The sequence below is a fragment of the Mustela nigripes genome, chromosome 10 (genome assembly GCF_022355385.1).
Source record: "Mustela nigripes isolate SB6536 chromosome 10, MUSNIG.SB6536, whole genome shotgun sequence".
Taxonomy (NCBI): Eukaryota; Metazoa; Chordata; class Mammalia; order Carnivora; family Mustelidae; genus Mustela; species Mustela nigripes.
In genome coordinates this window covers 35,286,135-35,301,873 of record NC_081566.1, presented here as the reverse complement: position 1 = coordinate 35,301,873, position 15,739 = coordinate 35,286,135, and the positions used below count along the sequence as shown (strand labels likewise).

The following is a 15,739-nucleotide window of genomic DNA, read 5'->3' as shown; positions in this document are numbered from 1 at the left end:
TTTCTTCAAATATTATTTTATTTTCTCTGCATTCTCTCTGTTGGGGACATTGTGAATTTTACATCTTTGATGTATTGGATAATTTTGTACTCTTACATAACTTTTGAATTTGTTCTGGACTTCAGTTGGTTTACCTGGAAACTGATCTTATCTGGTCTTGCTTTAAGCTCTGCTGCTGCAAGCTCTTGCTTTAAACTCTGCTGCAAGACCAGTTTTTCCCCTGCTGCTGAGGTAAAAACCTCAGAGCCCTATTAATGCCATGTAAATCATGAAGAGATGCACTCTGACTTGTGAGAACAGGAATTCTCCCCAATTCCAAGTGAACTCCAGGCATTCTTCCCTTTAATCCCCTCAGATGATTCTTCCTTGGCTTCTGATATGTTTTTCATTTAGATGTTCTGGTCAGTGCTAAGCTAAAAACCTAATGCAGAAGCTCTGCAGATCTGTCTGTACAGTTCTCTTCTCTCCTGTACTTGCACTCTGAATCCTACCTGCTCTTGTTTCATAATTCTCAGCTCCATCTCCTCACCTCAGGAAGACCACCATACTATCTAGCGTGGCAGGAAACCCTCAGGCAGTAGGCTGGGATGATCAAGGGCTCATTTCATTGCCTAATCTCCAAAGTCTTAAAAACTATTGTTTTTAAAATTTTGTCTTTTTTGTCTTTTCTTTCTTTTTTTTTTTTAATGTTGTTTCAGGTGGGGTGGGGGTATATCCAGTTCCTATTATTCCATCTGGATCATAAGCAGAAATCTGACTGACCAGTTTTTGTTCCTTCTTTTCTACTTTATTATCTTTAATTAGGATAATCAAGTGTGAGTTTTTTGTGATTACTTTTATCCCTTTAATCTGTTAGTTACACATTTTTTTAACATTACTCTGCAGTGGTTAACCTAGAAATTTTAGTACTGAAACTTGAGGTTGATAATTAAGTAGGCATTATTACTTCTACAATTTCCTTGAGAGTTCTAGAAACATAGAGCACATTGAGTCCATTTCTTCACTCCTGGCTTTTGCATTATTGATGTCATGTATTTTAATTCTATTTTTTTTTTTGTCATGTAAGCATTATTGGTTTTCTTTTGTGTAGTTAATATTCTCTTATATTTACCCACAGACCTAAGCTCCTGAACCTACCCCATATTCTTTGCTCTTATTTCCTTCCTGAATTATCATGTTTCATTTTCCTTTAGTCTACAGCACTGCATTTAGCTATTCTTTGAGTGGAGTTCTACTATTAACATACTCTTTACATTTTTATTTACTTGAAAACACTTTTATTTTTGAAAACAATTTTAGTAGTTATAGCATTCTAGATAGGCAGTAATTTTCATATAATAATTAAAGATGTTATTCCGCGTTCTCCTTGTTTTTATCACTTACATTAAGAAGATTATCAGTCCTATTATTGCTTGTGTGAAAGTAATGTAGGGTTTTCTTTCCTCGTAATATTATCAAGATTTTCCCTTTCCCTTAATTTCTATCAGTGTTACACTGGGGCTCCAATTAAATGTATGATATCCTTTTTGATGTTGCCCCACATGTCTATATGCTCCCAGTACTCCTGGTTGCACACTACAAAACCGGCCTGGGCATCTGCTGTTGCTGTCATGATCTTGAAGCTGAATCAGGAAGACCCCTCACAATGCTGGGCTCAGGACCATACCATATTTACTGTATTTGCTATCCATAGTAAATACTCATACCTTGTCCCTTGACATCCATGAAGGGAGACACAAGAGTCTCGGGCTTCTGCTGCAGCAGTTTCACTAAAGCCATGTTCTCCCAGGACTGTTCAAATTGGACAAAATGGTAGAACCAACATAAATGTGGCTTCTGCTTTATGACATTCACTTTTGACATCTGTTTTTTTCTGAGCATGCCTCAGATTATAAGACAGAGCTGAGTTACTCCAAAGTCTTCCTCTCAACCTGTAGTACATCAACAGTAAATAAGCAAGCAGCACCAGACAGGAAAAATCTAGGTTGGTACAAGAACCATGGTGTCCTAAAGTCTTGGAAGTGTACTTTGGCATGCATTAAGCAAACGTTACAGGAGATAAAAATAAGAGACGTGAGTCAAACTTTTCATTGTTTACCCCTAATATGCCAATTTTGGAAAAATGTTGGATAGAAATGGTATTTTGTCAAGTATGTATATAGTTCATAGAATATACTCAGTTATATAAATAACTTATACTATATGAAGTAGAGAGATTTTAGAGTTTTGTTATTGACAGATGAGTTTGAGAGATAATGAAGGAAAAAAGAAGGAAGATAATTAGAAAGAATGACACATCTATAAGTTTACTTTTATTATCTTTTATTTTTTCCACTAAATGTATTATTACCCCCTTTTCCGCCTGAATTGAGATATACTTCCTTGGAATATATATGAAATTTGGCTTAAGATTTTGTTCTAAAACCATTTTTTAATAACGACCTCTTTTAGGGATCAGCAAAATGTGGAGTACTAAATTATCCTCAGCAGAATTTCCACAACAAGCTTGAGGTAGCTACTATTTTTATCATTATTTTAGAAATGTAGAAATGTAGATTCAAATGAGTTCTCATTTTCCAAAGTCACAATCTGGATATTGAGATTATAAGACAGAGCTGAGTTACTCCAAAGTCTTCCTCTCAACCTGTAGTACATCAACAGTAAATAAGCAAGCAGCACCAGATAGGAAATTTCTGCAAAGGAAGACTACAGTGTAAGGACTAGATTTATTAAATGCTCGTATATGTTCTATAGCTAGGGTAGCTGAAAGTATAGTACTAAAAAACACGAGTAGATGCTGAAGCATATAAGAGGTTAGCATATAAGAAAGGTGGAAATTCAGATCAGTGGCAAAAAACATGAATTATTTGATAAGTAATTGGAACATGGCAACTCTCTGGGGAAAAATGAGGTTGTGGGGCACCTGGGTGGCTCAGTCAGTTAAACACCTGCCTTCAGCTCAGGTCAGGATCCCAAGGTCCTGGGATTGAGCCTGAATCCAGCTCCTGCTCAGTGTGGGGGTCTGCTTGTCTCTTTCTCTCTGCCCCTCCCCCACAACCGCGAGCGCGCATCTGGGCGCGCGCTCTCAAATAAAATCTTTTTTTAAAAAATGAGGTTGTGTACTTACCTGACACTGTTCACAAGGATTTATTTTATATTCATTGGTTAAAAATTAAACCAAAGGAGCATTATAAAATACCATGGCTACAGAGAGAGGAAAAAGAGAGCGAGCTTACAGGGGTGCTGGTGGGGAGGTGGGGGAGGGGAAGAGAGTATGACAGCAGACTCCTCATGAAACAATGAGCCCAGATGTGGGACTCAATTCACAACCTATGAGATTTTGGTCTATTCTGTTTCTTATTGTGAGATGTGTACACCCGGTAAGGATTCATTGTTCTGTGCTACTATGGCATTTGTACTTTTCTCTGAATATATTTTATTTTAATAAAAAGTTACAAAATGAAAATAGTAACAGCCCTCACCTCACTAGATTATTTTATAGTTTAAATTAAAACCCATTAGAATTTAAACTCCATGAGGACAGTAATTTTAAACTTTTTTTCCACTGCTGTATACCCAAGATTAGAGCATGACCCGGTATATAGTGGTCATTCAAAACATTTTCAACATGAATGATAATATAGCACAGTGCTGATTTCATCACCCACCACAGATCACAAACACTAAATATTAGACATTACTATCAATAATATAGTTTTATCATTGCTTGAGACAAGTAGGTCATTTTTCTCTTTAAGAAATGTAACCTAGGGCGCCTGGGTGGCTCAGTGGGTTAAGCCGCTGCCTTCGGCTCAGGTCATGATCTCAGGGTCCTGGGATCGAGTCCCGCATCGGGCTCTCTGCTCAGCAGGAGCCTGCTTCCTCCTCTCTCTCTCTCTGCCTGCCTCTCTGCCTACTTGTGATCTCTCTCTGTAAAATAAATAAATAAAATCTTTAAAAAAAAAAAAAAAAAGAAATGTAACCTAGACAACACTGTGTTTTAACATGAGGTATCCATTATCTCATGTTTCTAAGTTCATCTCTCCATTTGATCAATGGTGGCAAACAAATCAATGGCCACAGGTGAACTTTACTCCATGGACTTACAATAGGGAATTGAAGTTGAAAATTTACCTTGATTTAATGCAGTCTGAGTTAATGATTTGTGCTGCTGCTATTGTTGCCCTTACAAGTTATCACGTTTTTATTGGACTCTGGCATGAAAAGTATTGTCAATTAACATAGTCATGTTATTTTAGTATTATTTGAAAATATTTTAAATGAAATAAAAGTTTTGTTACAAAGACACTTTGACAGATGTTGTCAATAATTAACTTTTTCTTCAGGCAAAGTATTGTGTACTTATGAGTCCATAGTACTTTAGAATTGTTAAAATCTTTGTTGGGCACATCATTGACAATGAGGACGAAAGAGTTGGTTTTTATCATCATATTAATCATCTCAGGACAACTCTATGCAGAAGGTAAAATTAATTTTTCATCATCTTTATTCTCTAAAAATTATAAAGGGAAATTCTAAAATTCATTTAACTTGAACTTTTATTAATAGTCTTTCATTTGCATATCAACTTTATGAAAAGCATACTTCTTATAATTGTTATAAATATTTAGGCAGATTTTTTTTCCTTTGGGCATAACTAGTAAATTATTCTTATAATGACAAACTTAGAAAAACAACACAAGACAAAAAAGAAGAAAACAGCTTTGTATCTCTAGGTTTTGTGGCATAGGAGATGAAGAATCTAAAAACTTGGAAGGGTTTTCAGTCTAACAGTACCACTGAGTAGAAGTCGTATGTTAACCTTAATTCTAATTTCATATTAGAATTTATTCCTAATGCTGCATAGCTTGTACAATTTTAATTCTTTGTTCATAAAGTGAGAGCTTAGTGTTGGAAATTTGAAAAAGAAATATCCAAGAATCATCAAGATTTTGGAATCTTTACCCTTTGATTTTTAATCCTAATTTATTCAGTGGTTGAAATTTTGTAGTGATTAGGAGGAAGACTGTATAATTGATTATGCAGATAAACTTTTGAGGATGAAATGGAACTCTATTAATAGTTATATGAGACAACAGTATAAGTTAGGACTGTGCAGACAAATTAGTACACGCGGACTTCTTAACTCTTAGAAATCTTTATAGCCAGATTGCCTGGTGTGTGAATAAGTTGAGTGAGACAGGCAATGTGCAAGTGTGGGTTATTTAGGAATAGTTAGTAGTGTTATTAGGCTGTAGAGATAAGAAACAAGAAAGGATAATTAGGTGTCAGCAAGAGTAAATATACAAATGAGGAAACCACACAGCAATAAGACTTTTCTAAAATAAACACTTTTGGAAATTTGTTGAGATAAAATATCCTATGAATTATAATTGCCTTTTATTTTTTTTAAGATTTTATTTATTTATTTGTCAGAGAGAGAGGGAACACAGGCAGGTAGAGTGGCAGCAGAGGCAGAGGGAGAAGTAGGCTCCCTGCCAAGCAAGGAGCCCGATGTGGGACTCGATACCAAGATGCCAGGATCACGACCTGAGCCAAAGGCAGCCGCTTAACCAACAGAGCCACCCCGGTGTCCCTATAATTGCCTTTTAGGTAATAGTTTACTATAAATTTCCTACCAAAAAAGTGTCTGCAGTTAAAATTATGAAAGTGAAATAAATAGAATTCATCTTATTTGATACATTCAATTCTACAATAAGATAACTTTTGCATGAATTATTTCCTTTGGTTTTATTTTTCTAAATAGGGAAAAATCAGCTGATATAGTTCTCTACATCTATCTACCACGAAGATATTACATTTTCCTCAGGATGCCTGGGTGGCTCAGCTGGTTAAGCATCTACCTCCAGCTCAGTCATGGTCCCAGGGTCCTGGGATGGAGTCCCATATCGGGCTCCTTGCTCAGCGGGGAGCCTGCTTCTCCTCTGCTTGCCATGCCTCCTACTTGTGCTCTCTCTCTCTTTGACAAATAAATAAAATATTTTAAATAGAAGACATTGCGTTTTCCAGATAATTTCCTAGTTATTATATGGTTATAATCTCCTTTTACTCAAACAAACAGACAAAAAAGCTAACCATAATCTCATATTTCCATGCTTTCCCTCACCCCATTAGGAACACTAGGGGCAAGAATTGAATTAATGGTACCTCTCATTTTATAACATTCAATCATCATTGGCCTATGAAATGTTCCACTTTTGCTTTATTTATACATTTCCTCCCTATATCCCTGACCCTGAATTCCATTTCCCCTAGCACCAAACTGGGAGTCACTGTTGTGTATTTGACATATTCATATATATGTAACTATCTTTCTGAACTATGTCTTGTTTGTGTATGTGCTTTATAGTCACATAAATGAAAGCTTGCCATCAGTTTGATCTCCTTACTGTTTTGTTTTACTTGCTACCTTTTAAATATATTCCTGTGTTGCTGAATCTATTCTCTTGCTTTTAACTGTGCATAGTGTTTCATATATTTTACTTTTCTATCTTCCTTGTGATGGACATATCATTACTTCTAATTTCCTTCTAACCACAAATAACTCTTAATGAATGTATCCTATAATCACCTTATTTCTTTGTCACAATTTGCCCTGTATGTGTTCACATGTATGTTAACAAAACTGTATTGTCTATTTAAAAGTTGCTAAGAGAGCAGATCCTAAAAGTGTTCATCACAAGGAAAAAAAATTATAAGTGTGTGGTGACAGATGTCAGCTAGATTTATTGTGAGATGATTTTGCAATATGTGCAAATATATACGTGAAATCATTGTGCTGTATACCCAAACTAATAAAATGTTATACATCAATTATACCTCAATAAAAATGTATGTCAGTACATGTAATGTTTACTTACGTGTGACAGGCTTCTTTTACTGAATAATATGTTTGTGAGATTCACTATCGAACATTCACCACTGCTGCATGACATTCAGCATTGTATTGTTGTGTAATATTCCACTGAATGCATGTCTAAAATGTGTTTATCTTTTCTTCCATGAATGGGCATTTGGCTTGTTTCCAGTTTGGAACTACATAAATAGTGCTGATATGAACATTCTTTTACATGTTGTTGGGTGGACAGAAGAATACTTTTATTCCTTTTTTCATTTTATTGATGTGATGTATACCATTGACCAGTTTTCACATGTTGAACCATCCTTGCATTCCAGGGACAAAATCTACTTGCTCATTGGTCCTTTTAATATGCTGCTGAATTCTGTTTGCTAGTGTTTTGCTGAGAACCTTTGCATCAGTGTTCATAAGGGATGAGTGCTTTTTAAAAAATAGTATGTGTATATTCTGCTTTAATATTGCCAAAGAAAGCTGAGTACTTTTTATGAAGTCTGTGACCACATATATTTCCTGTTTTGTAAAGCTCTTGCTGAAGTCTTTTATTTATTTTTTAATTAGTTGTCTGTCTATTTCTTTTTTTTAAAAAAAGCCATTCATTTCAAAATTTTGTGGGTTTGCATATCTTAAGTGGAACTTCATCTACTCTAAACTCTGCGGTCCAATATGGTGGCCACTAGCTGCATACAGCTATTGAAATGTGGTTAGTCCAAGTTGGGAGTGCTGTAAGTATAAATATACTCAAGTTCAGACTAGTAAGAAAAAAAAATGAAAAACCTTCTTAATATTTTAATGGGTTAAATAAAATCTATTATTAAAATTAACTTCAATTGTTCCTTTTATTAATGTGACTACTAGAAATTTTAAAATTACATATGTGGCTTGCATTATATTTCTATTAGAAAGTACTGTTTTACAAAGTTAGGGAAAGCTTCCCTGAGGAAGTGGCTTGACCAGTTTTATTCTGACAATTGGTTATTGGGGTTGCTAGTAGATTAATTCTGATTGAAAAACATTGCCACAGAAGTCCCTTAAAAAGTGAGGTAATAAAAATAAGTACTGGTCCAGGTGGCTTCAAACACTTTGAACTTTAAAATTTGCTGCCATTTGATCACACATCCTATGGTTTTAGATATACCTTTCTGTTTTCAGCTTGATATTTACTCATTTCAGAGAAACCCTGTGGTCTTCCTAGTGTGGAAAATGGAAGGATTGCCTACTATTACTATTCTTTTAAAAACTATTACTTTCCAATGAAAATAAATGAAAAACTGTTGTTTTCCTGCTTGGCTGGTTATACAACTGAAACTGGGAAACAAGAGGCAGAAGTCACATGTACCCGAGAGGGCTGGTCTCCAGAACCATGTTGCTACAGTGAGTGTGTGGGTTATGTCCACAAAGTATTTATAATATTTAAGGAGATCAGTTCATAAAGGTCCAAGAAAATCTGGTGGGTGGTGAAACTTTTTGGTAGAGAAGAAGAAATTACCGACCCATTCTTTCTTTTACAAAATGAAGGCATATTCTGAAATTCTGGATATAGTATTTCTTATTAAAATGTTATTGTCTTTGTTCTTTAGAGTGCCTGTAAAGAGAATATGGATACTTACTGAAAATGGTATTATAATACTGTAAGAAACAGATGCAAATGAGTTACTTTAAGGAATGAGGAACTTATACAGATAATAGTGCATAGGAAGCCAGAAAAATGCTTGACACCGGACTTAGGAAGAATACGATTGTTCCTCTAGTGTTTTATCCTTTGAAAAACTTCTCTCTTCTTTGTGTGCCAACTCCTTTTCCCATAGATTCAGAAAAATGTGTTTTCTGAATTTTGAGTTCAAATTTAGAAAAAAGAAATCTGATTGGTTCATCTCATTATTTCATGCCAGGCTATCCTATAGGCAAACTATTAATGGGCTTCCATTAGATCAGCTGACCTCTCTTGAACAAAGAAAGGACTCTCTAAGCTCTGTTTTACAGAGTAGAGGTTTCAGTTGGGCCTGTTTTTCATTTCGAAGAGGAAATGAGTATGATGGTGCTTGGTATGTATAGTGAGCACATCCATGTAGGATAATTATCCTTCCCATGACTGGAGAACAGACCATAAATTTAAGCATTGCACTTTTAGTATTAACATAGACCACAGAAAGAAAGAGAGTAAGAAAGAAAGGAAGAGAGAAAGAAAGATTGATTAATATATAGAGTTTAAAAATAAATGAAACATTAGCAGGAGCTTTGAAATCAGAACCAGAAAGAAGAGCTCAGGTTTAGCATGTAGTCTAATCGTTAAGATAGAACCTCTGCAGTTAACCTGCCTGTATTTGAATTATGCTCCCTCACTGGGGAGAGAACATTGTGAGCCTAAGCTTCTCATCTATAAAGTGGGCATAGACCTGCTTCACTGAGGTAATCCATATATATTTCTTGGCTTCTAATAGTAGGGCTTAAAAAAATTACTGAGCTCATTCAGTGCTGAGGTATATTTATTATCTAACACAACACTGTTGCAAGCATCTGCTAAAAAAAATAACTGCAAACTCAAAGGTTTTGAGTAACAGGTCTATGATTCAGTCACGGTCTACACGGACTGACTGGGGATAGGCTACACACACTTACTGTACAGCTAGGTGATCATTTGCTGAGTTAAAAAAAATGAACATAGTTTTCATCTTAAGGTATCTGCAGACTTATTTAAGGACCCATAAGTTAGGTGTGTGCTTTTGTTACATGGTGTTGAAACTTGTCAAACAGTAGATTTTAAATATTAGGAAGTCAACCCAAATGAAATTCCTTCTATTTGTCATTAATGACAATTAGGAGAAGAGTTCTATTATGTTTTCTAAAAGTAGATGTGATAGGGGTGGGAGTCACAATAAGAACTGAAGTTAATAAATACAAAGAATGTCATTGTCAAGTTGAATCAGTTTTTTAAGAAATTTGATTTAGAATACGCAGGATAATTCCAAAATTAAATCAAATCAAGGGATTCTGGAGTGAAATTTTTCTCTGTCCTTTAAATTCCAAGAAAAATATTAAACTTTTGCCTTAGTTTTACAAGTAAAAGACAAGTTTAATTTCACCAAATTAAGCAAAGATTTTTTTTTTCCCCATAGAAAAATGCGTTAAGCCTGAGTTGAGAAATGGTTACATCTCTGATGTAAAATTAATGTACAAAATTCAAGAGAACATGCGTTATAGTTGTAATTCAGGATATAAAACCACTGGAGGAAAGGATGAAGAAGTAGTTCAATGTCTTGCTGATGGATGGTCTTCTCAACCTACCTGTAGGAAGGAACATGGTATGTGTTTAAGAATCATTTCCTAAATCGAGTAAAATTGATTCAGATTGCCTTTTTTTTTAGACTAATTCATAGTTTTTTGCATATGTTTCTAACAATTATGAGGACATATTTTTGTCATAATGCTTATTATTAAAAAGAATCATTTCCTAAAACTAAAAATAAAGATTAAAAAACTAGTACTTTCTTATATTGATAGTCATTTTTATTTAATGTAATTGATTTTTTGTATGTCTGTAAAGGCAAGAAGTTCATATCATATTGTTTTTCTTAAATGTTAGGTGTTTCCATCCACGAGTTCCCAACTCCCACAATTCACCTACTCCACTAGTTCTTATTTAGTTTTTTTTTAATATCAATACACTTATTTTTAGAGCAGTCTTAGATTTGCAGAAATATTGGACAGCTAGTACAGAGAATTCCCATATACCACTTCCTGTCCTTGGCCACATTTGATTTCCCCTACTATTAACATTTTGCATTTAGTGTGGTATATTTGCTGCATTAACCAAAGTTCATACCTTAGGGTTCATTCTTTGTGTTATACATGCTGTGGATTTTGTCCAATGTATAATAACATGTATCTACCACTGAGATATCATACAAAATAGTTTCAATGCCCATGAATCCTGTGTGTTCCACCTGTTCATCCATTTTTCCTTCTGCCAACCATTGGCAACCCCTGATCTTTTTTTTTTTATTGCAATAAAATATACATAACATGAAATTTTAACTATTTTTAAGTGTACAATTCAGGAGCCTTCAGTACATTCACAATGTTGTATAACCATCACCATTATTTCTTCTTCATCACCATTATTTCTTCTTCATCAACCCAAACAGAAACTTGTACCCATTAAACAATAAACCTGTCTATCCCCCACCCTACCCCAGTATCTGGTAACTTCTATTTTCTGTCTCTATCAATTTCCTTATTTTAAGTATTTTGTATAAGAAGGGTTACGCAATATTATCCTTTTGTGTCGTCTGACTTACTTCACTTAGCATAATGTAGTCAAGGTTCATCTATGTTGTAGCATGCATGAGAATTTACGTTCTTTTTATGGCTAAATAATATTTTATTGTGTGTATATAGATAGACAGATCATCTATAGACATTTTGTTTATCCATTATCCATGGGTGGACACTTGGGTTGGTGGAAGTTCCTCTAAAAATTAAACATAGATTTACCTTGGGATCCAGTAATTCCACTTCTAGGTATATATCCAGAGGGAAAGCAGGGACTCAAACAGACTTTTGTACAACAATGTTCCTAGCAACATTTTCACAATAACTAAAAGGTGGAAGTAGTTCCTACTTTATACTATAAAGAAAAGTATGGAATGGAATAGGAGTGCCTGGGTGGCTCAGTCGGGAGGGCATCTACCTCAGGCTTAAGACATGTTCCTGGAGTCCTGGGATTGACCCCCGTGTCCGGCTCCCTGCTCAGCAGGGAGTCTGCTTCTCCCTCCCACTTGGGATCTCTCTCTCTCAAGTGTGTAAATGAAATCTTAAAAAAAAAAAAATTCTGGAATGGAATGGAATAGGATGAAAAAAAACCTCAAGCCTATTTCTCACAACATATATAAATTGCTAATTCCTTTATTAGAGAGGATTTTGAGGTAACACTCATTATCTTTATTGGTAAACCAGTATCAGATATACTTAAAATAATCCAATAATTTGAATATGTATACTTTGTTAGTGTGTTGTTAGTTGCTTAAATTGTATAAATCCTCAAATGACACAGACTCAAAAAATTGTTACTGTACAAGCCTTCAGTTGAATTGTGGCCTTCTGCCAAGTATACTAGACCAGAATTTTAAGAATAGAAGACTGGTGGCATTAAGACCCAAGATGTATAAAGAAAAACAGGAACTAGAGACGCAAAGGCAAACTGGCTATTTTTCAATTTTGCTGAAGTTTGATTCGGCCAAATATGCTTCAGATTTTCTGAAAATACATTTTGAGATTTATTTTTAATATTATAGTTTTAGGGCGCCTGGGTGGCTCAGTGGGTTAAGCCGCTGCCTTCGGCTCAGGTCATGATCTCAGCGTCCTGGGATCGAGTCCCGCATCGGGTTCTCTGCTCAGCACGGAGCCTGCTTGCCTCTCTCTCTCTCTCTCTCTCTCTCTCTCTGCCTGCCTCTCTGTCTACTTGTAATCTCTCTCTGTCAAATAAATAAATAAAATCTTTAAAAAATATATTATAGCTTTAGTGATAAAAGTTCATAAAATAAATAAAGTTGATTTTTTTTTTTTTTAGAAACATGTTTGGTCCCTGAATTAGATCATGGGAATTATTCCACGACGCAGAAAACGTTCAGAGTGAAGGACAAAATACAGTACGAGTGTGCTACTGGCTACTACACTACTGGGGGAAAGAAGACAGAGGAGGTAGAATGCCACACATATGGATGGTCTCTCACACCAAAATGTACCAGTAGGTTCTCATTTTAAGGACAATCTAGTCTCATTTAAAAATTTTTCTCTCATCCAGTAGTGTATATAAATTGTCACACTCATGTTTCATTTTTCATACCTTTTTTTTTTTTTTTTTGCTTCGGGTTTTAATTATGCTGATCACCGGTTTTGATCATTTAAAGCTCTCAAGTAGAAAAAGAATTTCTCTTTGCTCAGATAATTAAATTAGAATAAGCCTAATGATATTTAATAAATACAGAAATTGGCAAGCTTTTGTTATATGTAAAAAAATATGGCAAATTTACTCCTTTCTATTCCAGACATGGTATATTGTTCAACAGAAAAAATAACACATTTTTTGAATTTTATTTGTGCTTTCATTTTTAGGAATAAAGTGCTCTTCTTTAAGATTAATAGAAAATGGTTATTTTCATCCTATAAAGCAAACTTACGAAGAAGGAGATGTAGTTCAGTTTTTCTGTCATAAAAATTATTATCTAAGTGGATCTGACTTAATTCAGTGCTATAACTTCGGTTGGTACCCAGCATCTCCTGTATGTGAAGGTAATTTTTAAAATTTCATACTCATACAAATAAAATATTGTGTCTGAATTAGCTTAATTTCTATGCAAAAATGTTTCTGATATTATCTAATTCTTGTCCTGAGTGCTATTTCTTTTTTTTCAGTTTCAGAGGTAGAGTTTAGTGATTCATCAGTTGCATACAACACCCAGTGCTCATGACGTCAGGTGCCCTCCTTAATGCCCATCACCCAGTGACCCCATCCCCCCACCCATCTCCCCTCCAGCAACCTTGTTTGTTTCCTAGAATTCAGCGTCTTTTATGGTTTACCTCCCCCTCTGTTTTTGTCTAATTTTATTTTTCCTTCCCTTTGCCTGGGTCCATCTGTTTTGTTTCTTAAATTCCACATATGAGTGAAATCATACAGTATTTGTCTTTCTCTGACTGACTTATGAGACCTCAGCCATCAAAAAGAATGAAATCTTGCCATTTGCAATGACGTGGAATGACATGGAGGGTATTATGTGGAATGCTATTTTTTAAAAATAAATATGGTCTTTTAAATCATTGCTAGATATTTTCAGCAATATTTAATCTTAAGAAATTGAAGAAAATTTTAAGAAATCTTAAAGGTTGTATTAGTTTGTAGAGTGGATGTAACTTTTAAACTTTTTCATTATAAGGAATACATTTTACTTATTGGGAATTACCAGATTCAGTTATCTCATGCTGGTGGTTTTGTGAGGGTTCTTAGTTGACCACATATTTCCTGATGTGAAACTACAGTCTTCAAAATGGTGGGGTAAAGAATAGAAAAATTAAAAAAAACATATTACCCAGAGTAAAAATGAAAAATATGATCCTCAAGTAAGAGTATTCCTAAAATGTAATGTCTATGGCAAGTTTCTATCACTGGACATGTTCAAGCAGACAGTATGATCACCTGTTGGGAGACAATTCACACATCATTTAAGAATACCTACAATGATAGATGAAGGAAGTCCAAGCCTAGCAGAGGAAACAAATTTAAAAAGGTAATTGACACAATGTGACAAATATAATAAATTCAGATATAAATTATTTGAACAAACACTGAAGATTTTGATTGGTATGATGTGGGATAGCATTTTTGGAGGTGATGGATACCATTTGAACCGAAAGGTAAATAGGATTTTGAGGATTGGAGGGGATGGAGAGTATATACACTCTGTCATATAGAAAATAATATCATTATTGATCAACAAGAGAAAGACAGGAAAGTGGAACTTGGAGGAGGGAGCGAAGATTCGAAGCAAATGTTGGGAGGGGTGAAAGAAGGAGATGACCAGGGGCATGAGATGAGATTGCCCAGGATGATCCTAACTCTTTAAATGCACCAAATGATAGCATTAATGTTTTTGTTTTTGTTTTTAATTTTCCCTTCCTGCCCAAGAGACTTGGTCTAACAGTAGAGAAGAAGATAGTTAGCTAATTGTAGCATTTTATTACAGAAATAAATTGCAAACCTGCTTAATATCTACTCCACCCCACATCCAAATTAGCATGCCAACGTGCCTATTATTTTCTCTAGTAAATAGTCATTAGATGTAGTGTAGGTAGTGTAGTTGGCTCAATAAAAATAAATTACATCCTAATCCCTGGAACTAATGAATGTTACCTTACTTAAGCAGCAAAAGGGACTTTGCACATGTGATGAAGTTAAGGATCTTGAGGTAGGAATAATTTCTGATTATTCTGAGGGTCTAATTGTGGACCCTCAATATAATCACAAGCCTCTTTATAAGAGGGAGGCAGAGGGAAATCTGACTACAAAAGAGGAATAGAGATGTGACAAGAGGTTGGAGCAATAATAGGAGGAAAGGTCATGTGCCTCAGAATGCATGCAGCCCCCAGAAGCTTGAAAAGGCAAAGAAGCTGAGTCATAAACTTGCAGAAGGAATGCAGCTCTCCCGACAACTTGATTTTAGCCCAATGAATTCTGGACTTTTGGCTCCCAGAACTGTAAGAGAATAAATTTCTGCTATTTTAAGCCACTTAATTGTAATAATTCATCACAGCAGCAATAGGACATTAATACAGTCTGTGTTTTAGAATACTGAAGAACAGATTTAATTCATGTAGTCATAGGTACAAGAACAGATCCATGAGGCACCTGGGTGGCTCAGTGGGTTAAAGCCTCTGCCTTCGGCTTGGGTCATGATCCTGGGGTCCTGCATTGGGCTCTCTGCTCAGCAGGAAGCCTGCTTCATCCTCTCTCTCTGCCTGCCTCTGCACTTACTTATGATCTCTGTCTATCAAATGAATAAATAAAATCTTTTAAAAAAAAGAACAGATCCACTACTTAATAATTAATTTATTTACTTCAGAAATTTCAGTTTATTTATCTATGAGAGAAATAATTATCCTTGCTTAATAAAGTTATTTTAGGATTAGAGGAGATAACAAATGCTGTTTTAATTTGCTTGCTTTTTTAGTTTTCTATTGGTGCATAACAATGCATTACAAATTTAGCAACTTAAAACAGCACACTTGTATTATTTCACAATTTCTGTAGGAGTCTGAGCCTAGCTTATCTGGCTCCTCTGCACTCCTGTTGAACAAACTGCAATTAAA

The 15,739-nt window shown here is 35.0% G+C and overlaps 1 protein-coding gene across 4 annotated transcripts in view; it reads left to right on the top strand.

The window, feature by feature from the left end:
- The first annotated feature begins 4,395 nt into the window (after positions 1-4,395).
- The window catches only part of F13B (coagulation factor XIII B chain), a 30,567-nt gene continuing 19,223 nt past the window's right edge, over positions 4,396-15,739 (top strand). For 3 of the 4 annotated variants that reach the window (XM_059414063.1, XM_059414062.1, XM_059414066.1), the window contains exons 1-5: positions 4,396-4,483; positions 8,051-8,251; positions 9,994-10,179; positions 12,447-12,623; positions 12,992-13,168. In XM_059414063.1, coding sequence (XP_059270046.1) covers positions 4,420-4,483; positions 8,051-8,251; positions 9,994-10,179; positions 12,447-12,623; positions 12,992-13,168 — 805 coding nt within the window. In that variant the 5' untranslated portion in view covers positions 4,396-4,419. Of the gene's footprint in view, positions 4,484-7,525; positions 7,603-8,050; positions 8,252-9,993; positions 10,180-12,446; positions 12,624-12,991; positions 13,169-15,739 lie in introns of those variants that run through there. The other variant, XM_059414064.1, reaches the window with a different exon arrangement.